We start from the raw sequence: 16211 nt of genomic DNA, 5'->3' as shown, positions 1-16211 counted from the left end.
CGTCGTTCAAACCCACCATCTTAATCAGATGTCGTGGTGCATGTCAACAATCCAGCATCATAATATTTCAAAGATGCCGAAATAGTGGAGCTGCACCCTCTTAGGACAAGACCTTCAAGAGTTCACGTAGCGGGATGAGCTTACTAGGCGGACAACGAAGGTAGAACTATGGAGGCTGATTGCGAGGAGGAAGAAGAGGACCAGGGGAAAGTCTAGAACCCAGACCATGTTGATGAAAGTACTGAGCTCCATATCGCATCATAGAGTTGATTTGTTAGCACCAGATAATCTTCACCATATTGATTTTTCCTGGACTTCAGGTTTCGTATCACTGACGTATCAACAAGTGTATCTGATCACGGACATTGCAAGTAACCATGAGCTGGAAGGTGGGGCCCCGATACTGCAGGTCTAGAGGAAAGAAAGAGCCGGTGAAGGTAATGCTGAAGAAGGCGCCGTTTGTCTTGACAATGTATATTTATAGTGAATGTACTCTTTACACTAGGTGAAGAAGCCGACTCTGATCGTGAGCGTCGTGCTCTTGTGCTAGAAAGTATAGATTCTCGGAAACCCGAAATGCGATATACTCCAACAAACAGGTTCACTTGCCAGAAGTGCAAGGCAGAAAGGAGACAACAGAACTGCATGTAAGCTAGACAAGACCTCAAGCCCGTAGTCTTCGAATACAAAGGTTAGGATGAAGATGATCGACTGAAAAGAAAAGAAAATCATCTTCATCCTAATCTTTTCTTTTCTTTTCTTTGTCTTTTCTGTAAACAATGCATTGGGGAACACGCCGAGGAGGAGTATCTGGACGACGGCGTTATGTTTAATGCACTCATCCTGGTACCCAGTTGTGAAAACTTTTGGGTTAAGCATCCCAAAAAGTAAAACTTACTGCTACTCAATAAGAAAAAAGTAGTGGGTTTTAAAAGCGCCGCCTTTGAGGGTTCCTGGCGTTGCTGTGGGGCCCTTTAATTGGAGTACCAAAGTTGTTTGCCAAGCTGAGTTTTGTGGTGAATTCCTTCGCTCCAGATACAAATGTGATATTTGATATATTCAAACTTTGGTCTTGTTTGTGGTTCACAAGCACACTCTTCCAATGTAGGACATTGTTTTACATATCCTGTCTTAAGTTATGTAAGGCACAAAACTTCCACTAATAATTAAAGGCAATATGTTATTAGATATTACTAATAATTTAAAATTGAATTATTTTTTTCTTTTTTTATTTCCTCTCTTGTAGTGAAGCAAAAGGCATTGTTTGGTGTGCAACACCCCTTCCAATGAGAAATTTGTTAGATTGCATTTAATGTTGTCATCTTTCAACTTTGTCTTAATACAGGAAACATTTTTCTTTTTTTTCTTTTTTTTCTTTTTTTGTTGTGGAAAAATGTCCTACATCAAACAATTTGTCCTACATTAGAGGGGCCTCTTTATAAGTACTACATCATTACATCTGTTAAGGACAAAATAACAATCATGTCCTATTCTATCTTCTATTGTATTTGAGTTTGCTAATAAGAAGTATTAGATAGAGAGGATGTATTGATGGAGAAAAATGCTGATGAAATTGAAAATTGATAGTAAAGTAATAAGAACATATTCACAAGAAGTTGTAACTTGTCAAAAGAATATAAAGGAGATATCTTTGATTTGTTGAAAGTTATTAAATAAAGCTACATAACGGTGGATCAAACTCAAGAATTGGATATATCTCTTAGTACTTATTTAAAATAACTTCTTTATTTAGTAAATGTGTCACAAACCACTATGTTTTTATGCTAAAATATCCTTTAATGCATATGCTTCTAAATAGTATTAACAAAACTTATATTATGCTTTGGTAAAGGATTTAAAAAAAAAAAAAAAAAAAATTAGAAGTTATATTTTTAAAAATCCAAATGTATTCTGAATTATACCAGTATATGCTTAAACTGTTATATAATATATAAAAAAATTATTTTTTTATTTAGATTTATACACATATGGATGGAAAATTTTATGATCTATATAAAAAAAGTAAAATAAAAAAAAAACTCAAAATATAAAAATAAATAAATTTTAAAATTTAACAATAGATCTAAAAAAAATATAATAAATAAACAATTGTGTAGATGTGATATTACTTTTGGATTTATTTCAACAACATTGGTATTTTGATATAAAATTTTATTTTCTTATTTAATGTGTATATTTGTTTATTTTATAAATAACTAATTTATTAATATATAAATCATTAACCTTTTATTTATATGTCAGCACAATAAGTAAAATATTATTTTTAAATAATTGAATGCTGAGTGATTTATGAGTTATTTCGAAATAAATAATAACTGATAAAAAAATGACTAAGAAAAATATTCAAAAATAAAATAATAATATTTTATTTTGGAATCTAAAAAGTCTATGCAAAATAATCTCACACGGGCAAAATAGATAATAATTGAATAGAATAATTTATTTACAATAAAATCTGTAAATTCTTTGTAATACAAATAAATTTATGAAATGTTATTAATTGCTACAAATATAAATCTAATCATAATCTAAAGTGGTTATAAAAATAATTTGAAATATAGAAAAATGCAAAGCTACTCTTTGCACCTATCCACAAAAATTTAAAATTTAAAAACATTGAAGGATGAGATATGAATAAATCAAAGGCCAACCAAAAAGATGTTTAAACAAAATCTATAACAAATTACATATTAAGGTAGCCAAAGTGGGATTGGGATCAATGTTTTAGCATCAAGATCTTTTATATATATATATATATATATATATGGGAATGTTAAATAGACCTATGATTTTACTAAATTGATCCACACATGATGATGAATATGGTAATCATGATGAATGTGGTTGTTTTTTTTATTGGTTGTGGATCTAGTATTAGAGGAATGTGGTTGTTTTTTTATTAGAGAAATGAATCTAGAGGTTATTTTAGTTATTTATTTATTTTTCATTATGGTTAAGATGGGTGGGTCAATTTAGTAATAGCCAAGGTCAATTTAATATTCTTATCTCTCTCTCTCTCTCTCTCTCTCTCTATATATATATATATATATATATATATGTATTATCCAAGTTTAATCATTTGGAGCATGATTCAATATGTAAAAGGTTATTTAACATTAATGTTTTTTTATTTGTAATAAGGTTATTTAAAATTGTAATGATATAAAATTTAGTTTGTTATTTGTATTGTATATTTTGATTCTATGAATAATGTAAAGAATATTTTTATTTTAAGAAAATAGAATAAATAGTATTTGTTTTGAATCAATGAAACTTTTTAAAAACACACAAATTAATCTAATTAAAGAAAAAATAATTCAAAATGACAAAAAAATAAAATTAAAATTGTCTGGGAACGTAAATCACAAATAATGAAAAATTGAAATATGTTTCAAATATGAGAAAGCTGTACTCAAAATTCAGAAGCACAAGTTCATGTTCTTTTTTATTTATTTACACCCACACACATTTACAGACATATATTGGAAAGGCTGGGCAGCTCTTCAAGGGGAACTCGAAGGGAACGTGAAGGGGAACGAGGGAGGAACGCCGAGGACAATTACGTGGACCAGTTCCCGACTAGATGGACAGATAACTAGAAGAGAACGTCGCTGTGGTCCAGCCTTGCATCTCCAGCCCACTTTTTGAGACTCAGGTCGAGATTCAGGACGAGACTTTGAGCGAGTCGCCACCTGTTGCAGGGCAGCAGTTGTCTCGCGTCGCGTTGCGTCGCGTCCCTATGGTGGAGCTGGCCACGGGCACTGCCACCATCGCCGCGCCCACACCCCAACAACCAACCAACCTCGTCCTGCTGCTGCCATCGCCACACCCTCGCGCTCACTCTCTTTCTCTATCGATGCTGCTGCTCCGGAGCACTTGCCGTTTTCCACTCTTCGGATTCTCATTTCCCCCTTTTCCGTCAAGGGTACATGTTATCTCTGCTGGGGTGGTCTGCGTTGACGCAGTCCCTGCCGACGTGCTCTGTGCTGCGAAATCTGCTCGTGGCATTCGGAGGACGGGCTACATAGCAATGTTTGCTTTCGCAGACTTAACCCTCTCTGAGCTTCCCGATCCTCGATCTTGCCTGTAGATTTTCTCCCAGACGGTGGTCTCGTTTGCGAGGTTTTCTTTGTAGGTTTTTTTGGAGGAAGGTGGGTGGAAGTCGAAGGCGGGGAAGCGCGTTACACCGCAGCCTCAGCCAGCTTCTTTTAGTGGTTGTAAACTAGGGGTTCTACCGATCGGGGTTCTTTTCTCTTTGGGTTACGTTCCCTGAGTCTTTTTGTGGAATGTGCGAAGGGGAGGCTCTGGTTCTGTGTCGTGTATCGTAGGAGCTGTTTGGATCGGCTTCGTGGTATTGGACATTCTCGGTTATTTTGAGGCAGGTTTTCGGAGGTCTGGTGCTGGCTGTGTGCGGATCTCTTGCATTGCAGTCGCATGCTCAGATCGTAAGAGTGTAGATTTCTTTGAAGGCTGCGGTTGCAGATCAGCAAGACATTTGATTGAAATCTACGTAGGGTGACAAGGCGTAGAATACAACTTCAGAATCCGTCGAACTTTCGACAGAAGCCGTTTTTTTTTTGTCGGGTGGAGATGTCGAAGGGAGGTGGACTGCCCCTCTGTCTGTCGGGAGTCGGCATTATGAATCAGGTGAGTTTCTTTGCATTTCGTCTCGTTGTGCTGCATCTACAGCTCAATGACATTTTGTGGTTCTCTGTTCAACATTTCTTCTCTCTCAAGTGACATTTGCTTTATGTTTATTCTTCCTTGAACCTACATGTTCCTTCCGTTGCGATGACAGGTGCCGCACCAGAAGACAACTTCCAGCACCACTTTTACTAGGCACAGAAGTTCCTCCAGAGGCTCGTCCGCAACAGTAAACTTTGGTGTCCGTGCGACACTTAACCATAATGCCACGGAGACTTGCAGTAGAATCTGGTATGTACAGCATCGTGGACCTTGTACGTATCGCCGAAAAGTTTTTAAACCCAAAATAAAATTAGCGGAGTGCTTTGTATGAATAATCGATCTAGAGTTTCCTCGGGTGTCGTCTTACGGCTACGGCTCTTTACAACTATATCGTATCATATCCGATTATCTGAGTGGAATCGCCCGGTGTATATGAGATTATGCTTGGGAAATGTGACAGTGACTCGGAGGTGCGCCGTGAAGACTCTGGTGCTGCACCTTCGGGCTGCAATGGTTCTGACTCAAATTTTCACCGACCTCGGAATTCTGTTGCATTGAGGTACGCCCGCTTTTGGACTTTACCATTAATGCTTAATCAGTGATGTTAAGTTGTGGGCGTAGCTTATCTGACTGTTAGAGTAATTTCAACTGGTCAGAAACACTGCATTTGACTTTAATATGTAAAAGTACATGTTTTCTGTTCAAATTTTCTGTCACTGACGAGATCATGTTGTTTGCAGGATGGCCGAGTTAGATCGACGGAGATTATCATTGGAAAAGCAAAGGTTAGCGCAGGGTCTAGGTCCTTTTCTGAGAGAGCAAGCTTTCATGCTTCTGCGCCAGTCTAGTAGACCTCAGGAGAGTACTTGGTCTTCATTGCAAGAGCTGATCTTTGCTGAGATACATGCCAGTGGTAATCCCGGGTTAGATCGTTGTGGTGCCAAAGCTGCTTGATGCCTGTCTGCATCCTATATCATGTTCCTGTACAAATATACAATCCATTCTTCTTTTGTTTACATCATGTGATGATCAACAGTAAGTCAGTGTTGTACTGGTTGATTGCTTGATTGCCACTGATTCCCAGATCGTTTTACTGGTTTTGGAAATAGTTGACATGAGCGAGACTGAGAAACAATATCATTTTGCAGATGGTTTCAAAAAGATCCATGCAAGTGGAGTTGGTGTTCGTTGCCATGCTTGCTTCTCCAATATGTCTTTTCTCTTAATGTGTGTCTAAACAAGTGATGATGGTTATGCGAAATTTGTTTTGATCCTCGATTAGAATCTTATTTGTTTAATAGAAAAGTGACATCTAACAGCACCTGTCTCTAAATCGTATTCCACATTACTGGGCATTTACTTGGAGTGCATGATGCATAGTTTAGGTATTTCAAACATTGCATCAAGAGTTATCTCCAACCACCTATTCAAGAAAGAAATCTCTTGTTTGTTTTTCGATTATCTCTACTAAAATCTATCAATTTTGCGCAATCTGGTTAATATTAGTGGAACAGGCTTGTGTATACCTAATGTCATAACGCTTAATCATCTTCACAATTATTAAGAAATGTTTATAATGAATCATGGAATTTTATGTTTATTTAGCTTGACCAGCACAACAATTAGTCTGGCTAACAAATTTTTGAATTAGCTTTAGTGTGAATGTTCTTAGCGTGTAAGCTTTAATGAGGGCCGTATAATCAAATAATTTTGAAGAAAAATTCATTTACAAACTGTTTACCTATCATAGCATAACATCAACTGGCACTAAAGTTGACTTGTACGTTAGCAATTATTATCGATGTTTGTAGGCATGGCACAATTGGGTACCACGTGATAAATGCTTGCACACACCACGTATTTGTTTAGTATTTTGAAATGGAGACAGGATGTATTATAAGCAGTACAGATAGCACAACAGCATGCTAAATTTAATGTAATGCCCTTTTGATTTTTATACTCATAAACGCAGCATATGGCTGTGGATTTCATTAGTAAGAAAGAAGAGTTGAGAGCATTGATTATAACAAAAACCTAGTAGAAATCGAAGACTACTCCAGCCGCTTCTTGAGGGGTTCATGATAATCTTGTTTCGAAGACTGCTGGTAGTTTAACACTTGTCTTTGAGTGGATGCTCCACATTTTAGTTGCTTGGTTACAACAACTACAATTGCTAATAGAATTAGATGTGAAAATATGCAATAAGCTCATCAGCCATGCTTTTGCTGTTCATTGATGTCATTGATTAAAATCTCAAGCCTTGAAAAAAAAGATCAGTTTTCAAATCCAAAGAAATCTCCATATCACTAATTATCGTGAAATTGTAGAGGTAAGAAATTAGTAGGAAGACGAAGCACTATGATTCTAGCTCCACTTTTTTAATAAGGGTTCCAAAGATTCCCTCTATCAAACCAGTATTCAATCCTAAGTTGGTCTATGCAGCGCTTGTGCTACCCAGCAGTGACTTCAACTATGCTTGTGAAACTCTATTGCTTAATCCTTCTGACAACTGCTTCATCCGCTGACTACTGCTTCGAGAGAATTTATATTACAAGAACAGAATGTACAGATGTGCATATTAAACAGATAGGTCATTGTGGAGGTAGCACTCAGAAGCTTCTGACCTGTTGAATAGTATCTAACGTATGGATTCACAATCGCAAGGCATATCAACACCTGATATCTTTCAAGCTTCATCTTTTAAGATATCAGTACAAGGGCACATCAGATGGATAATCCTCATGATGTCTTCCCACAGTTGATCTCAGTTCCTTTTCTTGTTGTATGAGATTTCTGGGAATGGTGTCATATACATCCGTGAACAAATTTGTTAGGGGTTGTTTCATTTGACTGCCCGCACTCTGCAAGGCCGAGATGACCTGAACCACCAGTAGCAAAATCCCAAAATCAGCTCCAGGTTGATATATTCACAAAAAAAGCAAACCTTTCAAGTTAGTCAAGCACGACAGCAACAAAGGCTCACCAATCATACCGACTAAGCCGACTTAATTCCAGGATTCTGAGTATAAAAGAGAACTAGCATGCTACCTGGTCGAACCAGCAGCAAATTCAACTCTGTAATCGGTATCTGCAAACAACTAGATGAATTAACGAATGGCAAACCTCATTGCGTGCATCGGATCGAAGCTTCTGCTCTGCATCCGTGTCCCACCATCCTTCTCCTTCCAACCAACGTCGGAAACGCAAAACTGGATCACGCATTGTTTTCCAGTGCTGCATCTCGTCACCCTTGCGGTACTTACCAGAGTCATCTGATGTTGAGTGATGACCTACTCTGTACGTCAATGCCTGTTTTCAATCCAATTGGGCAAGATTTCAGCAGCTAGCAACGAAGAGCAAACAAGTTTAATGCTGAACGTGTTCAAGGTCCGTACAACACTTACTTCGATATAGTGTGGTGAACAACTTAGTGCCCAGTTGAAAGGAAAAAATGTTCTTGGGTCTGCTAGAGAAATAGAGAGTGAATTTTAGCTCTACCTCGATAAGGATGGGTCGGCTTTCCTCCACGGCCATCTTTCGTGCAGCTTTGACCGTAGCATACATTGCAAGAGTATCATTGCCATCAACACGTATGCTTCTCATTCCATATGCGTGACCTTTCGCAACTACCCCATCACCTTCTCATTCAAACAGCTAGTGAGACAAGTACAATGGCGGAAATATAAAAAATATTCACTACACTAACTAAAGTTGACATTAGTTGAATAGTACAATGAATTGAAGATCTACCACTTCTCAAAGACGAGATCGAAACCCTTCTAATATGTACACACAGAACATTCAACAGTAAGTTTCTAAAGGAGAGGGCCGAAACTGTAAAGATAATATATGGGTACATCAGTCAAAGAGGTGCATCTTACTCTTAAACTGCTCGGAAGCTGGAGTGCTGATAGCGAATCCATTATTACGGCATATAAATAAAACAGGTACTTCTAGAACAGCTGCAAAATTCATCGCCCCGTGAAAATCACCCTGGAAGAAGACGGGGAGCTCGTCAACGTCTGAGGTCAAATATTACCATCGGTTTTTTCACCAAAAATGACTGCACTGAAATGCACTCGAGAAAAATAAAATAAAATAAATAAAAAAACTAAAAAACAAAAATGAAATCGTCATCCTTTCGTGAAGGATTGCAGGCGTTAAAAGTGATCGTACATGGCGAACCTCCAAATTGATGTTGTGGTACAAAATCAGCGAATTACATACCTCACTTGAAGCACCTTCGCCAAAAAAAGTTGTCGTGCAAAGGGGCTTCTGGTCCATCTTGAAAGCATATGCTGCACCAACCGCATGTGGAAGCTGCGTTCTGCAAAAGCTCGTAGCAGACATATCAGATGTGGGTAACCACAGGATAGATGCGCCTAGAGACTTAAATCCATTAATTTGAACAACATGTTCGCAATGTACGAGCTGGACACAAAAAATTCCGAGATCAAGCCACGACATAAAGTGCAGAGGATCTCAGTAGCACTACAGATCATGACGTAACTTGATCTATGAATATCAATTCAAGCTAAACTTGGCTTTTGAAGAGCAGGTGAAGCCTCACCCGATAGGTGATGAAACAGTAGGGTAGTTAAGCTTTGCTGAGCCGTAGTGCACCGGCATCTGACGACCCTTACCGTAGTCAGCAACATTCGAGAAACACTGATTGGCAAACTCTTTAAGGGTGAAACCTCGCCACATCAGCACGCCTGGTTCTCGATACTGCATAAGAATCGAAACAAAATGTTCTAGTCAATTTATCTATTGTGAGACGTAGAGAAAGGGATCACAACACGTGCACATTCCAATTTGAACATTAAAGCTCGGAATAGTTTCTTGTATCACTGCTTAAGCCCTGCATAGGTTTCGTTCGAGTCTTGTTTTAATCTAAGCCCTTAGGGGATTCAAAAGATGCCTGAGATCAGTTCACCTGGGCATACACCATATCGTCATTATTTAGTGCAGCTGCAGACGCAATGTTGATGGCTTCCTCTCCGAACGTGGTCAAGTAAAACGAGAACCGACCTTGTCGCTGCGCTTCGAAGAATAAAGTGTCCATAACCTGAAGGGTCACCATATTTTGGTACATCCTAATTGCAAGAGGCTTATCCACCTGGATTACATCATCCAAATGTCTACATGAGATCAAAAACCATGCTGAATATATCCAAAAATGATGGTAGCATGCATCCATAGCAGAGATTGCAATTGATTGTTCGTAGCAGAATGCAAGCAAGAAAGAAAGACAGCTAGCCAGATAGCTAAATGGATGTGAAGGAAAATAGATAAATGCTTCGTTGTTGTCTAAGTTAGCACATGTCGTGATGCATCTACCAACCTCTGGCATGTAAGCATCCTTTATAAGGCGCCCATGATCGTCCAGGACACGAAAACAGGGCACCGGTTCCTGCGGTCGCTCCGCTGTGAACTTGATTTTGTTGATAAACCCAACCTTAGCCCCAGGAAAGTCGAGAAACTGCGAATAAAAAATAACTTGGGTAAATCACAAAATCGGGCCATTGAATTGCACACTATCTCGTGCGGAAAGTCAAGCAATCGCTTCCAGCTCTTTGATACAACTGATACATCCCGAAATGACACAATTTTCATACACTGCTCTGTTCCATCGATCCATAGAATTATGCTGGAATGAAATATAGAATCTTTTTAAAGAAAAATGCGAAGATATAGTTTGATTGTGCTACACCAGATGCATCTTCACAAACGACCTCTAGCCAAATTAGCAAGATACCACCACATGGAGCACAAGTTTTGATCCCAATACGCTTAAAACCATCCTACTAACAAAAAAATAAAAAAGCAACACATCTCCACAATCTGTAACTCTCCTCGTACATGCGAGACATCCGTCTAAAAAAAATCACAGAATCTCATGTAAACCTCCGTAGATAAAACATGAACAAAACGAGACGTGCAGTTAAGCACAACGCAAACCTCATCAAGATGATCCTCGCTCTCGTCGCCGCTAGAGGAACTCGAGCAGAATTGGCGTTCGCGCAAGACGGAAGCGAAAGGACCACACGACGGCGAAGAAGGAAATCGAACTGGAGCAATGGTGGAGCGCGAAGCGTGGAAGGGATGCGACGGACGACGAAGCAAGCCGGTCGTGATCAATCGGGCCCAGCTGGAGGCCGGCTTGGGCACCATCATAGAGGGCAAACTACCGATGCGAGAAACGGGAAGAATCGGCGAATTCACGGCAGCGGACGGCGATCGCTGCAAAAAAGCTCCGCATCTCACAACAACAACAAAGCCTCCCAGTTCAAACGCACCTACGGGGAAAGGCGATAGTGGCCTGGCCTTCCCTTTGTAGGTGCAGTAGTGTTGCCACTTACTAGGCAGTTGCGTACGTGGATGGGCTGCCAACTCAGCCTGATTCGTCGCTAATGAAGATGTGCCTGCCACGTCGGATCCTGACTCACGTCTTCGTCAGCCAACATGTTTGTAAGTCTGCCGACGTCAGATTTGGAGCTTCAATAAATTCTTCGCATTTCGCCATCATGGGCACTTTCGGAGGTTCCTCTTCTCACTGCTCACATTAACTAACCAACATTATTTGCTAATAATTTCTTATAATTATATGTAGTTTAAATACTATTCATATGAGTATATTAAATAATATCATATTAGCATTCTTTCTATTATTTTGTTGAAAAGTTAAATTTTGTTGTATAATAACACAATATGAAATGGGCATCTAAATCTCCAATGAGGATATATGCCAAAAAATATTCTTGCAACATAATATTACTGTGCTTTGCTACCTTTACTAAAAAGTGCTTTCTACTCTAAATTTTGACTAACTTCTATATTCTTTTTAACTTTGTATGCAAAATCTCATCTTTTTGTTTGATTTATTTATGCATAAGAAGACTTTATTCCACAAATTCTAATTGTAAGTATATTTTAGTGTCTCTATTAACAAAAAATAACTCTTTATATTTATAATTTGTTTTGATTGAATGTTATTACTTAATATAGGAGGTTTCTTTGGTGTTGACAAAACCACTCAAAAAGATTGTAGTATTACTTGTAGGCATGCATGGTTTATCAACAAATCTCTTGCCAAATCAATATAGACTTTATAGACTTCAAGCTTTAATTATATTGTTCTTATTTTAGATTATAGATCCTTCATTCTTTTTATTTGAGTTTTTAAATTCTACTCCTTCCAAGTTAGATTAATCTTTCAATCTTCAATTTCAATTCTTGTTTGAATTGTTTAACCTTCAAGATATTGTAGATTTTTTTATTTATTTATATTAGATCTACTTAGTATTCAATCTTTGAAATTAACGAGACAATATAGATTGCAAAAGTTCCAATAGGAAGTTGCAAATCTTTCAGTTATAATATCTTTCTTAAGCACCCATAAAAATTATTAATTTCTCAAGTACAATTTTAAAATTTTTTCAATTGATAAATTTTGCAAAACTACTAATAAAATGAGCTTTTTTTTTTTAATAAATAGATTGCGATAAAGATAAACAATGATACAGATTGTCAATAACCAGACAACTTTAGTAAGAAAAACTTTTTAATGAAATATTAAAATATTCCTTTCTTTTCATATTTAATTTATGATATTTTTTTAAGTTATATATGTATATATATACATACATAATTTTGTAAAAAAAAAAAATTTCTTGTTTTTATTTTTTGTATAAATACACTTCATTTTTTTCCAGTAATTAATAATTTGGATTTTAAAGAATTTTAAAAATTAATATGTTTATACAAATAAAATTTGATTTCTTTAAAATTATTTATATTTATATTTTTTGTTTCAATATTTAAAACAGCAATACAACAACAAAGAAATATCTACTTTTTTAATTTGGTGACCATGTTAATTTTTTTTGATTTTAAGCATAGTAATAGATCACACATATTTAAACCTAGAAGATTAATACATCGTGATAGATGTTAAAAAACAAACACAGAAATTTATACCATGCAGCAATTGTATATACAATATATAAGATTCGTTGACAAAAAGAATTTACATACTAAAAAAGAAGTAACCAACTTATCCACACAATGAATTAAAAATAGGCATTAACCATAGAAGTTTATCGTTCGGATACATCAAAATATTCAAATACCTTCAAACTTGCAGTATCTTAGAGATACATGTTGTTTTAAAACTATAAATGCATTTCAAAATAAGAGGTTGCTTGCCATTCATTTAAAATTTAGAAATAACTTTCAATGTTTGAAATCATATTGAAGTATTGTGAAATATTTTTGAATGCAACAACTAAGATTCTTGCAATTATTATCATCACAATTAACCAAATGGCCTCACCATGGCCTATATTATTAGAATTCAGAGGTTATTAGTTTTCGGGGGATTAGTAATGGGAGGAGCATTATTAGTTCCAAACAAAAGCTTAGACTTGATTCCAAACTTGACAAACTTATGCAACTATACTTCTCCAGTGACAACAACTTGGTCCGATTAAGTGGATTGTTCGCACTTTTCGAGTTGATTAACCAATGTTTCGAGAGCACATCCGGCAGGATGAAGTCACACCAGCCAAGTACAACGGTAATTTGAACGTAAAATAAGAAGCGATGGAAATTAATGACGAAGCAAGAAAATTTCGGAGACGTAGAACTATTACCTTGAACTTCACATCTCGTTAGCATGTTTCAGTGGGTACACGATTTCAAGGCCTTCACTAAATGGGTCATAAAGGGTTCATCAATAGACGACACTGGCAATGATACAATCCAATCGAAAATCAGTAAAACAAGCAGCCACAGAGAAAACGTTAGTTGGGAAAACTGTTGTCAATCTGCAAAGCACCCACACATTAAATCCCAAAGCTGGAGAGGAATCCACTGAAGTGAAAAATGCATGAGAACCATGTTTTGTAGAAAGTGCACAACATTCAGTCTGTGAGACATGGCTTGGCCCTCTCAGTTTCGGCGACGCCGCTTGCTATTGAGGCTCTCAAAGAAATCTTGGATGTCAGCACTTGTGACGGTCTTTCCAGTTTCACCGAATGGTGTCTGCAGTTAAGAAAAGCAAACAATCAAACCATAAATTCGTTGATCGATTACTCCTTGTAATTGTAGTTCCTTACGCACAGCGGCGGTCGAAGTAAAAGGCTGGTTTGTGAATGAGAGAAAAATGATATCGACAAAAGCATGGATGATTGAAGGAGGGAGTGGGAAAAGGAAGAGGAAGATACCAGAAAGGACTTGAGCTCGGCGGTCATGTCGTTGAGACCGTGGAGAAGTTCAATCCTCTGCACATGACCCAAATTCTTGAGGAAATCTGAGCCCACAGAATCCCGAGACTCCTCCCTCTTCCGCTTTGCACACGCTTCGTACTCCTGTAATGTGTCCTCCGGATCCAAGAGGAAATTTATCCGCCGTTCTGTATACATGAGCAGACATGAGGAACACCTGCACAGCTGCGATCTCCAGCTTTTGCTCAGAAAAACTGGCCGACCAGGTTCAAGCGCCGCACTTGAAGCTCCCTCTTTCAATGCACAGCAATGATCTCCATTTGCATCACTCGCAGGTTCAGACATGTCGTGGTCTGGTTTGCAGGGACCATCACCAGCATTACCTTCGTTTGAGGACTCAGGGACTGGCTCCCGTCTCTCAAGGTCTGCTTTGCAGGCATGTACTGCACCTCCATTCGAGGACTCACAGGCAATCTCAGATTTGATATTCTGTGAACAACTTCCGTTAACGTGGCGCTCAGACTCGTGAACATCAGTTATCCTCTCCTCAGCACCTGCATAAAGAATCAACTAAATCTGCTCATATTAGAACGTATCGATGATGGTCGTGTCAGTATTGTTTTCCACTTATATATTGATGGACAAGAAGTCGTCAAGGTTACCTGCTTTAATTTCTTTAACCTCAACGCACTCGACATGCTCATCTGCAATTGGCTGAATCAAAACCTCGGGGTATTTTGACAGGAATGAGCATCGCGGCACACAAGCCTGGCATATGATCTCCTCAAATGTAGGCTCTCCTTCGTCGTCTCTTGGAAACTGCAGCAGGCGGTTAGGGTTATGCAATGAAACTAGTACCAAAAATTAATTAAATTGCAGAAGTTGCAAAAAACGTCAGACGAGAACCACAAACCTGAAGGGTGGGCGGGAGGCCAAGATGGCGCTCATGAAACCAGTCTTCGCAGATACAACATTGCAGCATCTCCCCCAAGGCTTCACTGCCGGGGTCTGGATCTGGATATACACGGTGGCATGTGCAATAAACGCCTGTATAGTTCTGGTTGTAGCTGTTCTCACAGTTTTCAATGTCCTTGTTGGCTTGTAGCTTGCAGATACCTTCTCCGTATTTGGAGTTTCCACAGTCACATCGAAAATGTCGTCGTGTCCAAAGCTCCACTACCTCATGACCGTCGTGACACGCTAAGGAGCACGCGGTACAGAAACCAGCTCCTCCATCGGGTTTACAGGTGAGACATGCGAACACGGCTTGCCTCTTCATGTACCCCTGCCTGTAAGTACATTCTTTGCCTTCGTCCCCACCGAGCACAAGATCGGCTTCCTGTCGAACACCCAAAAGTTGTCTTGTAACCCCTATTTAGGTTAAACCACGACTGTGGCGCTTCAATTACACACTCTCCTCAAGGACGCTCACCGATCGCCCGCTATTGGATACATTAAACGTTCTTTACAAGCAGAGACTGCCTTACCGAGCGAAGAAACTACGCAGAGTTTGGTAAGTTCATGGCCCTTACGGCCATAAACAGGAAGAAGGAAAAACCCCAACGCCGCATCCACTTGAAAATTCGTCAAAAACTCTTTCACTCTAACGCACCATGCCCAAAACTCGCGCATCCAGCTACAACATGATCACAGAGACGTTGAGGAAATTCCAGAGGTACATACCAGTTCCTGCGCCTCGATGTCGTCAATGTACTCCGACAAGGTGGCCACATTGCCATCCTCAATGCTGTCTGCATCGCCGTTCTCCATCTGCAGACCGTTTCAAGCTTCAAAACGAGTTGGGCAAAACCGGAAGCCGTGCTGTGGGGAGTGGAACTGGATTGGAGTCGGAGAGTAACCGGGCTACCTGGAAGGGAAGAGTCTATTCTATCGCCGTAACGGCCCGTACATGACATTCCGATGAACTCTCAAAAAATACTCCAAGGCATATGTACCTCAGGATTACATAAATAGCGAGTTATCTTTACATCTGTTACATTCACTTCAGCTTCTCGCGGAGCGTCTTTGCTTTGTCACAGGCACGCTCTCGCAATTGAATTTCCGAATGAGACGTTCCGGATTTAGCTCTGAGACCCTGCATGGATTCCTACCAATTTTGTAATTCGATGCGAAGTTTTAGCAGACATGGGTTCAAAGAGCAGGAGCTGAAGAGAATCTCGTCGTTTTCTTTGGTTGCATTACTAACGCTAATTCCAGTCGTAGATTGTGTTTGGATTAATTCGGACACACTGTAGACTGCATAATCGGAGGAGGGCT

The 16211-nt window shown here is 38.7% G+C and overlaps 3 protein-coding genes across 3 annotated transcripts; 1 reads left to right on the top strand and 2 right to left on the bottom strand.

Annotated features, from left to right (window-relative positions):
- The first annotated feature begins 4533 nt into the window (after nucleotides 1-4533).
- On the top strand, nucleotides 4534-5723 carry LOC112284578 (uncharacterized). The gene is made up of 4 exons (XM_024524479.3): nucleotides 4534-4668; nucleotides 4820-4956; nucleotides 5168-5266; nucleotides 5448-5723. The coding sequence occupies exons 1-4, from the start codon at nucleotides 4612-4614 to the stop codon at nucleotides 5659-5661; spliced, it is 507 nt and encodes a 168-aa protein (XP_024380247.1). The 5' UTR covers nucleotides 4534-4611; the 3' UTR covers nucleotides 5662-5723.
- Nucleotides 5724-6927: 1204 nt separating this feature from the next.
- On the bottom strand, nucleotides 6928-13647 carry LOC112284577 (2-oxoisovalerate dehydrogenase subunit alpha 1, mitochondrial). The gene is made up of 10 exons (XM_024524478.3): nucleotides 13551-13647; nucleotides 10669-11132; nucleotides 10052-10189; nucleotides 9644-9826; nucleotides 9278-9435; nucleotides 8935-9034; nucleotides 8589-8700; nucleotides 8206-8345; nucleotides 7831-8016; nucleotides 6928-7586 (listed from the first exon to the last, which is right to left on the bottom strand). Exons 1-10 carry the CDS (start codon nucleotides 13645-13647, stop codon nucleotides 7416-7418), a joined length of 1749 nt encoding a protein of 582 aa, XP_024380246.2. The 3' UTR covers nucleotides 6928-7415.
- On the bottom strand, nucleotides 13358-15977 carry LOC112284576 (uncharacterized). Its single transcript, XM_024524477.3, has 5 exons — nucleotides 15618-15977; nucleotides 14848-15273; nucleotides 14597-14753; nucleotides 13935-14488; nucleotides 13358-13752 (listed from the first exon to the last, which is right to left on the bottom strand). The coding sequence occupies exons 1-5, from the start codon at nucleotides 15702-15704 to the stop codon at nucleotides 13660-13662; spliced, it is 1317 nt and encodes a 438-aa protein (XP_024380245.1). The 5' UTR covers nucleotides 15705-15977; the 3' UTR covers nucleotides 13358-13659.
- Between the last annotated feature and the right edge of the window lie 234 nt (nucleotides 15978-16211).

Source organism: Physcomitrium patens, chromosome 7 (genome assembly GCF_059467195.1).
Source record: "Physcomitrium patens ecotype Gransden chromosome 7, ASM5946719v1, whole genome shotgun sequence".
NCBI classification, from domain to species: Eukaryota; Viridiplantae; Streptophyta; class Bryopsida; order Funariales; family Funariaceae; genus Physcomitrium; species Physcomitrium patens.
The sequence above is the reverse complement of the archived record's forward strand: the minus strand, read 5'-3'. Positions and strand labels throughout refer to the sequence as shown.

Coding starts and splice junctions, on each gene's coding strand:
- LOC112284576 (XM_024524477.3), bottom strand. CDS start 15,704: ATGGAGAACGGCGATGCAGACAGCATTGAGGATGGCAATGTGGCCACC. Junction 14,754..14,847: donor GCCTCCCGCCCACCCTTCAG/GTTTGTGGTTCT, acceptor CGCCTGCTGCAG/TTTCCAAGAGACGACGAAGG. Junction 14,489..14,596: donor GGTTAAAGAAATTAAAGCAG/GTAACCTTGACG, acceptor TTCTTTATGCAG/GTGCTGAGGAGAGGATAACT.
- LOC112284577 (XM_024524478.3), bottom strand. CDS start 13,647: ATGTCTCACAGACTGAATGTTGTGCACTTTCTACAAAACATGGTTCTC. Junction 9,436..9,643: donor ACGATATGGTGTATGCCCAG/GTGAACTGATCT, acceptor ATTCTTATGCAG/TATCGAGAACCAGGCGTGCT. Junction 9,035..9,277: donor ACTGTTTCATCACCTATCGG/GTGAGGCTTCAC, acceptor GAGCTTTTGCAG/AACGCAGCTTCCACATGCGG.
- LOC112284578 (XM_024524479.3), top strand. CDS start 4,612: ATGTCGAAGGGAGGTGGACTGCCCCTCTGTCTGTCGGGAGTCGGCATT. Junction 4,669..4,819: donor GAGTCGGCATTATGAATCAG/GTGAGTTTCTTT, acceptor TTGCGATGACAG/GTGCCGCACCAGAAGACAAC. Junction 5,267..5,447: donor CGGAATTCTGTTGCATTGAG/GTACGCCCGCTT, acceptor TGTTGTTTGCAG/GATGGCCGAGTTAGATCGAC.